At 48.2% G+C, this 12,083-nt stretch overlaps 1 protein-coding gene across 2 annotated transcripts in view; it reads right to left on the bottom strand.

The window, feature by feature from the left end:
• Window positions 1-12,083, bottom strand: part of THOP1 (thimet oligopeptidase 1) — a 165,427-nt gene that overhangs the window by 43,340 nt on the left and 110,004 nt on the right. For both annotated transcript variants that reach the window (XM_086947950.1, XM_086947949.1), the window contains exons 8-9: window positions 9,514-9,880; window positions 4,334-4,535 (exon numbers count right to left, since the gene is read on the bottom strand). In XM_086947950.1, the coding sequence (XP_086804076.1) occupies window positions 4,334-4,535; window positions 9,514-9,880 (569 nt within the window). The remainder of the gene's footprint in view (window positions 1-4,333; window positions 4,536-9,513; window positions 9,881-12,083) is intronic.

Here is a 12,083-nt window from a genome sequence, read left to right as displayed (position 1 = left end):
AGGAAAATAGGGTTATCGGTTCATGGGTAAGTATTCGGTTGTGGGAGTTGGTATTCTGGGAGTGGACTCAGGGGTCCCCCAGGGTCAGTGATGCTCTGTTGTTGCACCCTCAGAGGCACTAGGGCGGCCGGGTGCAGAGTGCTGCGGCCCAATGTTATCCAATGGCGGATAGGGGGCCTCTGGTTGGTGGCTGCTGGTGAGCAGGCCACAAGGTTGCGGTAGCAAAGCTCCTGGGCCTAAACTCGGGGCAAATGGGGGTTTAGGCCAGCACAAAAGATGCACCCTGAGCAGCACTGGGGTGGCCGGGTGCAAAGTGCTGTTTTGGAGTCGGCACCCTGTAGCTTTCAATGGGGAGTCTCTGATTTGCAAATACACAGCAAGCTCGGGGACGAAGGTCTTCTGGGTGCGACCACCACTTAAAGAGGTAAGTTGGGATGCTGAGGGTTGGTTAGGAACCGTGGGTTGGGCCACCCAAGGCCGTGGGGCGTCGGGTGCAGGGGTGTCTTTTAGGGTTGGATCTTATCAGCTCCTGGTCGCGGTTGGGGCAGCCTTCCAGATTTAGGCTGCAGGCGTTGGCTGGAGGCTTGAAGCAGGTCAGGGATCACTAGATATCGGGTCTGGATCACCGGGGAGACTTCCTCGTAGTGTTGGGCCTGTCAAACTCGGGCCGTAGGCGTCGGGTTCTTAGTTGTGCAGACTTGTGGATTTGGCCGGAGTGGAGTCTGTTGGTCAACAAATCTGGTGTTCAAGGGAGACAGAGTCTTTTCTTTTGAAGGCAGGGCAGGTTCTTGGGGTTCTTGAGGCTAATGGCTGCAGGACACATCGGAGTTTCACTTCTGCAGGTTCGAGGTGGGGACAGGCCGTTAGGGCTGGGTCCAAGTCAGTGGACGTACTCCCCTACTTAGCTTCGGCACGGCTGTTCGGTTCTTCTTTTCTTGTAGTCGTTTCTTGTTTCAGGGCTGCCTCCTAAATACTCTACTATGGGGCTGTTTTAGGGGTCTCGGGGTCAGTAGCCAATGGGCTACTGACCTTAGGGGGGGGCGTGCTCACCCTGCAAAGGATTCGGCATGCAACACTCTCAGAATCCAGAGTAGGTCACTGGGGATTTTAAAGGCTTCTAGAACCCTTTGCTGTGGTCACATCCAAACTTTGGAATCAACTACCAATGGATCTTAGATTTATTACATCTGAGCCTCTGTTTCGAAGGAAACTTAAGACCTGGTTCTTCTCCATGATCTAACTTATTTTTGCTTCTCTCAGTGTTATTTTAGAATGCTTTCATGCCAAAGCAATTTCGAGCCGAATGCCCCTTTTTACAACTCCCACTAAAATGTTTTTTTGCCAGACGGCACTTTTTACAGAACCAACGTAGCAGGAGTTTATAAATAAGTCCCCTTCACTCTTTTTTCATAAAAAAGGGCTCCAGTGGTCCATTAGTTGACAGTGGAGGGGCAAAAAGTTCATCTTAGTCACTAAGGGGGATTCGATCTTATAGATTTTATACAAACAGCTCGTATAGTTGAGTCTGGACCCCAGTGTTATATACGAAAACCAACCCTTTAATAACCACTTAATATTCCTGTTGTTATTTGATGTTACAATTGGCGCTTTGTTTTTAATATAGATTCAATGCTTAGGACTGTAGATGAGAATACCCTGGAAGAGAAGTTACTTATCTGTAGCAATATGTTTGAGGCATATGAGCTGGAGATCTTATGCTGCGCATAGATCGCCATCTAGTGTTGGGCTCGGATGTTTGCACTTTGTTTTTCTTCGAAGAAGTCTTTCCAATCACGAGGTAAAGTGACTCCTCCTTTCGGTGATAGTGCGCATGGGCATTGACTCCACGGTTAGATTGTTTTCCCGCAGAGGGTTAGTAAGAGTAGTAAAAGGAGATGTCCATGAAAGCATGTATCTAAGTGAGATGTCACTGCAACAGATAAAGGTACCCATGGAGGCGGGTGGGCGCATGTGAATCTACAGCTCTACATGCCAAGAGCAGATGCATACTGGGTAAGTAGCATTTTTCTTATTTCAGCTGGAGGCAATTCTAGATTTACCTGGTGAGCGTGTAATGAATGGTTGAACACTGAACAATCCGTGTTTACTTGAATACAGATTTTAGTCCGTCCATGATAAATAACAGGCTGACTCCATACAACGCACGATAAGGCCAACCTGAAGCGCACACTACACACAACGCAGATGCCGTACTTGAGTCACACCTTGACAATGCGAGGGTTAGCACTTCTCTTCAGTGCAGTGCTGGGAGGGGAGCATGGGTATCTAGAATATTCCCAAGCAGCACATATATATTTTAACAGGTAAAAGTAACGTTTTCCTTTTGCAGCATGAATGCATTCCTGACCATGTCACACTAAAGCACAAAAGATGGGTGGTATCGGGTGCTTTAAAAATACAAAAATTGTAACACTCTTGTCTCTTGGTTTGTAAGAATATTAGCATAGAGGGTTACAGTGAAAGTGTGAACCAGGGAACAAGCTGCTACCTTACAGATGCCTGCAAGTGAGACATCTATACTCCATACTAATATTATAAAGAGAGAACCCAAACCTTTGAGGCGGGTAATCTCAGGAACCACAGCGCCAATCACAACACCCAATACAGCATTGGAAAGGACAGTTTCAGCAGATGGACATAGGCTATACAGCTGCCCACCATATACATTAGAAAGGTAAAAGAAACTTAGGGGCAAAGTAGTCTCTTGTGGGCGTGGGCGTTCTGCTCGGGGCGTTGTGCTGGGAGTGTGTTCATACGGCGATGTGCGAGGTATGCATAAACAGCGATGGGCGCGGCATTCCGAAAAACAAAGCGTTCACAGAACTCCCTTGTGGGCGTGTGCGTTGTGCTGGGGGTGTGGCCATACAGCGATGGGCGCGGCATTCGTGGAAAATGGGGTGTGGCAATCCTAGAAAACAAGCGTTCACAGTACTCCGTTGTGGGCGTGTGCGTTGAGCTGGGGCATGTAAAATAAGCGTTCACAGTACTCCGTTGTGGGCGTGTGCGTTGTGCTGGGGGCGTGTGCATACAGCGATGGGTGCGCCTCAAACCAAGCTGTATTCTACCGCTTGCGCGAAGCGTTCTGGGGGCGACTACCGTTACAATACCACTGGGCAGTGCTTTTGGCAATTTGCTGTGTGTTCGCCGTTGACGCCATGTGGGTCGTCTAACTGGCAAGACAGCGCGCAAACACGTTCCCGGCTCACACACTTCGCATTTTGCAGTGGCCTCAACTACAGCGAACAAACACACTCGCGGGTGGAGCCGCCACACATCTTAACATATTGCTCCGGGGCTCAGGCGGGGGCTGAGGCGAGTCAGCGTACCAGCGGGGATACAAAAAATTCAACAGACTGCTCTTTCACACAGGCACAGCGTCGAGTGCACGCTGTCACACACTGAACTCTCAGCATAAAGAACTTAACACCAGGCGCACAACATCGATCAGGACGCTGTCGGGGACTGTCACACCAACGGACTCCACAACACCCACAGGCTGCAAACGTTACCGCTGCTGAGGCACATATCACAAGGCCGGTTCCTCACACTGGCTGCACAAGCGGACGCCCATGTGGCACAGCAATGGACAAGTACCGTTACCCTATATGCACAACTAAACTGAATCGGTAAAAGACGACGTGCAAGGTCACTGTTAAAGAGGGCATCTGACTCATCTTACCTTTTGTGATACTTACCTAATGCTGCATACGTGACGATTTACATTTGTGTACTCACTGCAAATAACAGGCTTTCATGCAGACATTCTATTTCATATCCGGACAACGTCGGGACGGACCGCTAGTTAAATATAAAAGGTAAAGATGCCTCTCTTTGTGGGGGAGCATGCTCTTGGCCGAGTGAATAAGGTTTTGTTTGCATTATCTAGGTTCAATTTGTCAATTGGTAATTGCACTTTTGGTGCTTTGAATGGCTTCTACACAGAGAGCAGAAAACGTTCATGTGTTTGTGAGTCCACCAATATCGCCATACTCCCTGCCATGCTTTGCCTACATCTTCTAGACTCATCTCTGCCTCTTTTGAGCATTCTTCAGCATTGCGCAAGAGCATGGGTCTCCTTGCAACTAGAACAAGCATTTTATGATACTTTGCTATTTGATATCAGTTTAACATGCAGCCCCAGTTGTAGTTATTATCCACGCTCCAGGGCAGGAGCGAGCATGGCCACACGTAGATGGGGAGTGGGGGGGGGGAAGCTATGCAGCTCCCTCCTGCAGCCAGTCATGCTGAGCATGGGCTTCCAAGCACTCCATGGTGCCAGAGCACAATTCGTGCATGCACGGCCTGTCATTACCTGGGAGCACAGCTGGTGCATCACATGGCCGAACTCATGGAAATAAGTCTCCACCTCGTCGTGCTGAAGAAGGGAAGGCGCATCCGGTGTTGGTTTGGTGAAGTTGGCGACCATGGCAGCTACTGACATTTGTCTTGTGCCGTCTGGCAACAAGCACCCTGGCTGCAGGCCGAAGCAGGCGGCGTGTCCATATTTTCCTTCCCTGCACAAAAGAACGACAGATGAGTTCTATGTGGCTATGTTACGTCTCACAGACACGCAAGAACATATTTCATCATTACCTCCATCTGGTCTTCCGGAATCTAAAGTACCTGAGGTTCTAAACTCTTACTTTTCGTTCCTCTCACACATCTGGGCTACAGTCCTTCCCTTAAAAAGCTTCTCATGTTTTCATTATAACCAGCAATGAACTGCATATCATCTGCCCCTTGTTCTTAAACTGCAATAGGTTTGTTGAGCCCAGAAATCTTAATATTTGCTACTAGCAAAATTGAATGGAGTTTGACACTCTCCAACTCCAAACAAGGAACAATAGGTCCAACATCCCTAAAAGAATCCTGAAGGGCAGGTCACTCAGTTGCAATAAGACAGACAACGTGTTTAGTGTTACACAGCACAAAGCAGGAGTTCAAGGGTTTTTGGGAATATAATGTGTGCCAGACCCAAATTAAGGGGGCCGGTGATGTTATCAGCATACTGGAAAGTAGATACTCAGGCTGTTCTTATGTCAGGGTCTGAAACTCTTCAGGAATACTGTACCATGACTGACACTGTTAACATAAGGTAAACATGCATTATCCGTTGTCCTGCGTGAGTGGCACACGCAACAGTGTGTGGTAGAAAGGGTACATTAGAAAGAATCAACAGCATTTGTGATTAAATACTAAGAAGACAATGTCCCAGTCACGATAATAATAACCTTAAACAGATGACTAAGTGGCAGCCTTCATGTTTGTATAGCTTGTAGTTGTAATGTGTTTGCAGAAATGCAGAGACTGTTATTACTTTTACCTTCTGTGAATGACAGCTTTTAATTTGTTGGATTGCTATAGGAATTCATTGGTTTTGGTTTATTGTTTCTTTAAACCTAATAATAAAGGGAGTAAACAAAAAAGGCCTCAATAACAAGCTTCATCTACTTTGGGATGAACAATAAATTTACTCCCCTTCTTGCATTATAAGTCCTGCAATTCATGTGTGGTAATCAGTGCAGTGGCAACAAATTCTGCATGTAACAACCCTTTCTAGTGTGGGTTTCACGTGCGATTCCCCAGTAATAAGTAACCCAGTGTTAGACCTGTCTGGCTTTTTGGCGTAGTCCCTCCTATTTATTATTTATTTTGTCCCCTTTTTGCCCCTCATACCCTTGATAATTTTTGTCCACTGACTTTTTATAGGTGTTGGCCAGGGGGATAGGTGTTCTTTTGTCCCTCATAATTTTTCACCTCAGGTCCAGAGGCCTGTTCTGACAGGAAAAGTTGGAACCACACAAAATGGTGGCCACCAACTGCCCTAACTGTCACACTCAGAACTTGGCCATAGCCTAGCATAGGGCGTTCTAGAACCTTCTGGTCCATTCTGGACCACTGAGGGTCAGCCTATATAAGGCGGAATGCGGGGCAGCCATTTTGTCTACCTGTGAGAGTCAGCTGGAGGACAGGCTATCTTGGAAGGTGGGGGGAGACTAGTGAGAGGGTTGATCTCCTGGACTGGGAAGTAGCCTAATTAATCCACTTCTCTACTCCTCCTTTGGGATCCTTGTCTTGTCCCCGCTGTGGAAGATTAAGGGAGACCCTGGGCGCCTGACTGACCCCTAGCTTCAAAATAGTGGGGGTAACCAGGAGAAGGAGACTGCGGCGCTGTGGAGCACAGTCCTCTGCCCAGTGGTAGGAACTGAACTGAAAAGGACTCCTGTGCCCCGTTAACTGACCAGTAAGGAGGGCTGGTGTTCTAGTGCTGAAGAAGTGCACTGTGGCGTTATCCTGTGGAAGCCCCTTTGATTCCCCCTCCCTTCTGAGGGCAAGGAGTAAGCTTTTGGCCTGGGTGGCGCTGGGCACCTCTTACCTGTGACAGGACTGGTAGCGAACCGAGCCCTCTTAACTTGTAAGGTAGTGGAGAGTGGAGAAAGGTCCCATCTACGCCTGGGCAGTCTTGTGAGGCCATCGCCGAGAACGGGACCCCGGGGGTGCCTTCCGCGCTCTGTGTCAGCGCCCGGTGGAATCAGGATAGAAAGTGCGTAGTGCTCATGCCCGGCACCAGAGCGCTAATCCCCCACTGAATCGGGGACTGCCTTGCAGGAGGGGCCTAGGGCCGAGCAGGCCCAGTGCGGAGACACTATATCTCCGCGCATGCGCGGAACAGCCGTCGTGTGTGGAAAACGACTTTCGCCGCTGAGGGGAGCCGAGAGGAGGCGTCTTCGTTGAGTGGCTGGGGACCGTTCTGCGCGCCGTGGGACAGATCCTTGCTGGTGAGGAGCCGCCGCTCGAGTGGCGGAATCACCGTAACAGCGGCCCGGGTTGCACCTGGGAGGGCCTCCGCTCCTCTGCGAGGGGGCGAGGAGGCTGATCACCGGAGGAGGAGCGTTTTGGAGACACTGTTGGTGAGCGGAAGAATCGCCTGCTGGCCGCCTGCACAAGTAAGCCGGGAAGAGTGAGGGGTGGCGAGGGAGAGCTGGTTAGGCCTCCTGATCGTCTAGCTTCCTCCCCACACGGTGCAGTACTGAGTGAGAGGAAGAGGGAGGAGGGCCTGGAAAACGAGTGGCCTAACTTTTACAAACTGACTGATTCCAGAAGCCTGGTTACCTGTGGGGTGCAAGGAATATAAAGGTCTCCATAGACCCCTGGTTCTTGACAGTTGGTGACAGCTTGCCCCCCTCTGATGGAGTAGGGTTTCTGTGAAGCAAAGTAAAGCGCAATGCACAGTTAATCTGTCTTAGGAAAATAGAAGGGTTACCTACCAGCCTTGGTTATGGTGCATGTTTGAATGTAATGAACTATTGTAATTAGTTGATAACTGGTGCAGCAGTTAAAAGTATTATTGCTATTTATGAGACCAATTGTAGAGTACAGGCCATATTTAAACTAGCCTATGGAAGTGTAAGCGTTACCTGCCAGACAGAGTTATGGCGTGTGACTAAATATATAGTACTGGAAATACTGTTTGCTAAACTGTAATAGGAGTTCAAGAGTATAGTAATTGCTTTCAAGACAAATTGTAATGCCTAAATTGTAAGATTTTGAAAACAAAGAGAATATTATTTTAATAAAGCAGTACTTATTTTTCCACATTTTGGTATAGCGTTATCTTTTTGTGTGTTATTGCGTGGTTTTACTGTTGGGTGGTCTGCAACCTTTAAACTGTGCCTCTGAAATGTATGTCTTGCCCTAGGCCAGGCTACCCCAGGTTCTAACACCCAGTATTAGCAATACCCCCAGTATCACGAACACCAACTTCAGTATCACAGACACCGACTTCAGTATCACAAACACCGACTTTAGTATCACAAACACCGACTTCAGTATCACAAACACCGACTTCAGTATCACAAACACCGACTTCAGTATCACAAACACCGACTTCAGTATCACAAACACCGACTTCAGTATCACAAACACCGACTTCAGTATCACAAACACCGACTTCAGTATCACAAACACCGACTGCAGTATCACAGACACCGACTGCAGTATCACAGACACCGACTGCAGTATCACAGACACCGACTGCAGTATCACAGACACCGACTGCAGTATCACAGAAACCGACTGCAGTATCACAGACACCGACTTCAGTATCACAAACACCGACTTCAGTATCACAAACACCGACTTCAGTATCACAAACACCGACTTCAGTATCACAAACACCGACTACAGTATCACAAACACCGACTACAGTATCACAAACACCGACTGCAGTATCACAAACACCGACTTCAGTATCACAAACACCGACTTCAGTATCACAAACACCGACTGCAGTATCACGCACACCGACTGCAGTATCACGCACACCGACTGCAGTATCACGCACACCGACTGCAGTATCACGCACACCGACTGCAGTATCACGCACACCGACTGCAGTATCACGCACACCGACTGCAGTATCACGCACACCGACTGCAGTATCACGCACACCGACTGCAGTATCACGCACACCGACTGCAGTATCACGCACACCGACTGCAGTATCACTAACTCTGACTGCAGTATCACTAACTCTGATTGCAGTATCACTAACTCTGATTGCAGCATCTCTAACTCTGATTGCAGCCTCTCTAACTCTGATTGTAGTATCTCTAACTCTGATTATAGTATCTCTTACAGGGACTGCAGCATCTCCAACTTTGACAGCAGCATCTCTAACTCTGACCGCAGCATCTCTAACTCTGACCGCAGCATCTCTAACTCTGACCGCAGCATCTCTAACTCTGACCGCAGCATCTCTAACCCTGACCGCAGCATCTCTAACCCTGACCGCAGCATCTCTAACCCTGACCGCAGCATCTCTAACCCTGACCGCAGCATCTCTAACCCTGACCGCAGCATCTCTAACTCTGACCGCAGCATCTCTAACTCTGACCGCAGCATCTCTAACCCTGACCGCAGCATCTCTAACCCTGACCGCAGCATCTCTAACCCTGACCGCAGCATCTCTAACCCTGACCGCAGCATCTCTAACCCTGACCGCAGCATCTCTAACCCTGACCGCAGCATCTCTAACCCTGACCGCAGCATCTCTAACCCTGACCGCAGCATCTCTAACCCTGACCGCAGCATCTCTAACTCTGACCGCAGCATCTCTAACTCTGACCGCAGCATCTCTAACTCTGACCGCAGCATCTCTAACCCTGACTGCAGCATCTCTAACTCTGACCGCAGCATCTCTAACTCTGACTGCAGTATCACTAACTCTGACCGCAGCATCTCTAACTCTGATTGTAGTATCACTAACTCCGATTATAGTATCTCTAACTCTGACTGCAGCATCTCTAACCCTAACTGCAGCATCTCTAACTCTGACCGCAGCATCTCTAACTCTGACCGCAGCATCTCTAACTCTGACCGCAGCATCTCTAACTCTGACTGCAGCATCTCTAACTCTGATTGCAGTATCACTAACACCGACTGCAGGGTCGTGGTGGCCCTGCATCCTGCAGACATTGCCTGGATACTCACCTTGGATGTAAATCTAGGTAGAAGTTCCCAATGAGTTGCCCCTGTGCAGAGTCACGCACAGAGTACCGTGTTACATCCTCATGCCAGACAGGGGCGCTCTCCTCCAGCTGAAAAGTCAACCCCAGCAGCTCCTGGTAGATGCTGAGCAGGCCGGAGGTGACCACCTCCAGGGGGAAGTACTCCTTCAGCACGTTCTGGTCCACACTGTACATGGTCTCCTCCACCTGGTTCATGTAGTAGCGCATGTCCCAGGCATAGATCTGTCCGTCAAAATCAAGGCCGTGCTTTTCACACTCCTTCCTTTTCAGATCCAGGATGACCGCCCGCTCCTGCTCGCCCAAGGGCTTCAGCTTCTGCGACAGTTCACCTGCAAAGGTAAAGGCACCAGAAGGTAAAACAATGTGTTTGTGTGGGCGGTTGCCAGCCACCAGCCACCAGCCATTATTACTACATGCTTTAACAATATCGGTGCCAGCCAGTGTCACTACTCAGACATGTTCTGGGCACCAGGCAGTACATACAGTCTTTCTTGCATGACTGGGGTCTCTTGGTTGCCCATTTAACAAGGAGTGGCTTTTCCAGTACTTTGGTTGGCCATCTCCGCCTACTCCTGTGTCATAGGCTTCTAATGAATGTATTACTGTTCTATTTCAACATCTTAGAACTGAGAGACCTTGAACTCTAATTCTGTTTCTATGTGAGGCCCTTCTTGACCTATTCTAAGCCTGAACCTCACAGAGTTCAATTCTAGTCCTGTTGCTCGGTTTCAGGTTCTGTAGAGCTTAGCTTCTAGTCATGTCTATGACGGCGGTGCCCTGGCGGTCAGTAGTGCTCTGGTTACGCCGAAGGCTCCTAGGGCAAGTCACTTCTAGTCCCTTTTCTATAGTTGAGTAGGCTTCTTGGGAGAAGTCTTGGAGCTCTGTGCCCATGTCCAAGGCAGCTAGCCAGGTTCATTTCAGGGCCCTGCTGCTGCTCTTCTTGTCCTGTGTCTTTGACTCCTTGTCGAGTGTTCGCGCCCTCTCTGGTCCTACAGTGGCGGCTCCTAAAACGTTGCACTTGTAATGCGTTTCTTTTTCAGATTATAAGCTTTGATGAAACCATAAACATAAAAACACAAACATATTAACGTTGAACACACCATTATGAAACAAATCCGTCTGAATGAATAAGAAATAACCTTGGATATCAATACAGACACACATGCTGAAGGCTTCCTAACATCCAAACGGTAAATCAACCCTATATTGATAAATGAGTCAAGCAATGCAGGAGATCATTTTCTAACAATATAATAATCTTGTAAACGATATTGTGAGCCACTAAAGATAGAGGAAGAGAAATTAATAATCCATTTGTCCCAAATCTTCATCCATGAATCCCACATATTTTTTAACAAGTCTCCTATGTCTGTGATGATGGAGGGAAATGGATTACATTTCCACAAATGAATCCTCAGCTGACATTTGTGAACGTCCTACTGCTGAGTAGTAACTGTTTAGTTACAAACGCAGCTTCGCAAGTTATTTGTTCAGAAATTATGGCAGGAAGGTTCAGTGCTCTTCAGCTTCAGGCACTGAGTCAACAAATGGGCCGTATTAGTGTGAAGAGCCCTGCACCGCTAATGAAAAAGACCTTTCATATCAATCCTTAGTTTTGTAAACTGGAGAGCTTGTATCCGTCCTATTTCTATCATCTGGTATTACTTCCTGCTCTACTAGTCCTGTCACTAATGGCTCTCTATACACCAGGCCCCATTTAGGACTTGAGAGGAGCACACCCTTGAGATGCAAACTTATAGACTAAGGAAGTCATAGACACTTTAACTCACTCCTACTTGGTTCTACTGCAGAGATGCACCACATATGTGAAGGTCCAGTGTAGGTGATGTTTCCCGTAACAATGCTAAGATTAAAACTTTTGTTCCTTTTAAAAAACTTTAAAACTGTTAGAATGCTAACAATCTGTTAGTGATTTCCAGCTGCAGATTCCTTACCTTATAATTATTCCCAGGAGTCACACTGGAGCCAGAAATGTTTCATGAGCAGTATCCCTGTGTGCCGGTAGGTGGCGTTGTTCGTGCCCAAAGTGATGTACGCGGTAAAGGCACCCCCCTCCCCCAGCGCGCTGACATCAGCCCTTTTATTTTCACGCCAGTCAGCGCAAACCTGGAAAAGATCTACCCCAATCACGTTTTGACTGATCTTTTTTTAACCCTTTAGTGAAAATATTTTGAGGCATTGTCTCTTGGTGTGCCAGGAATGTCAGTGAGGAAGGCTGGATTCAAGCCCTGTGACGCCTGTCACTGAAAAATGTCAGTGACGAACCCACCCCTCAGCTCTCTGATGTCTTGAGCACGACCACGATGCCAAGACCTGCGTCAACTTTGCACCATTCATCCCAAGGCCTTAGGGAGCAATCCCTCAAGCTCCTTGCCACTCAGCATGCGGCTCTTCGATGGTCTCGAGCCCGGTCAAGAGGAAGGTCCAGGGATCGGTCGCAGAGCCATCGATCTTCGTCACAGTTGAAGTGGTCACATTCTGGTAATTCCCACAAAAAGAAAAAGAGCAAGA

The sequence above is a fragment of the Lissotriton vulgaris genome, unplaced genomic scaffold (genome assembly GCF_964263255.1).
Source record: "Lissotriton vulgaris unplaced genomic scaffold, aLisVul1.2 SCAFFOLD_2196, whole genome shotgun sequence".
In the NCBI taxonomy this organism is placed as follows: domain Eukaryota; kingdom Metazoa; phylum Chordata; class Amphibia; order Caudata; family Salamandridae; genus Lissotriton; species Lissotriton vulgaris.
This window is presented reverse-complemented; position numbering and strand designations above follow the sequence as displayed.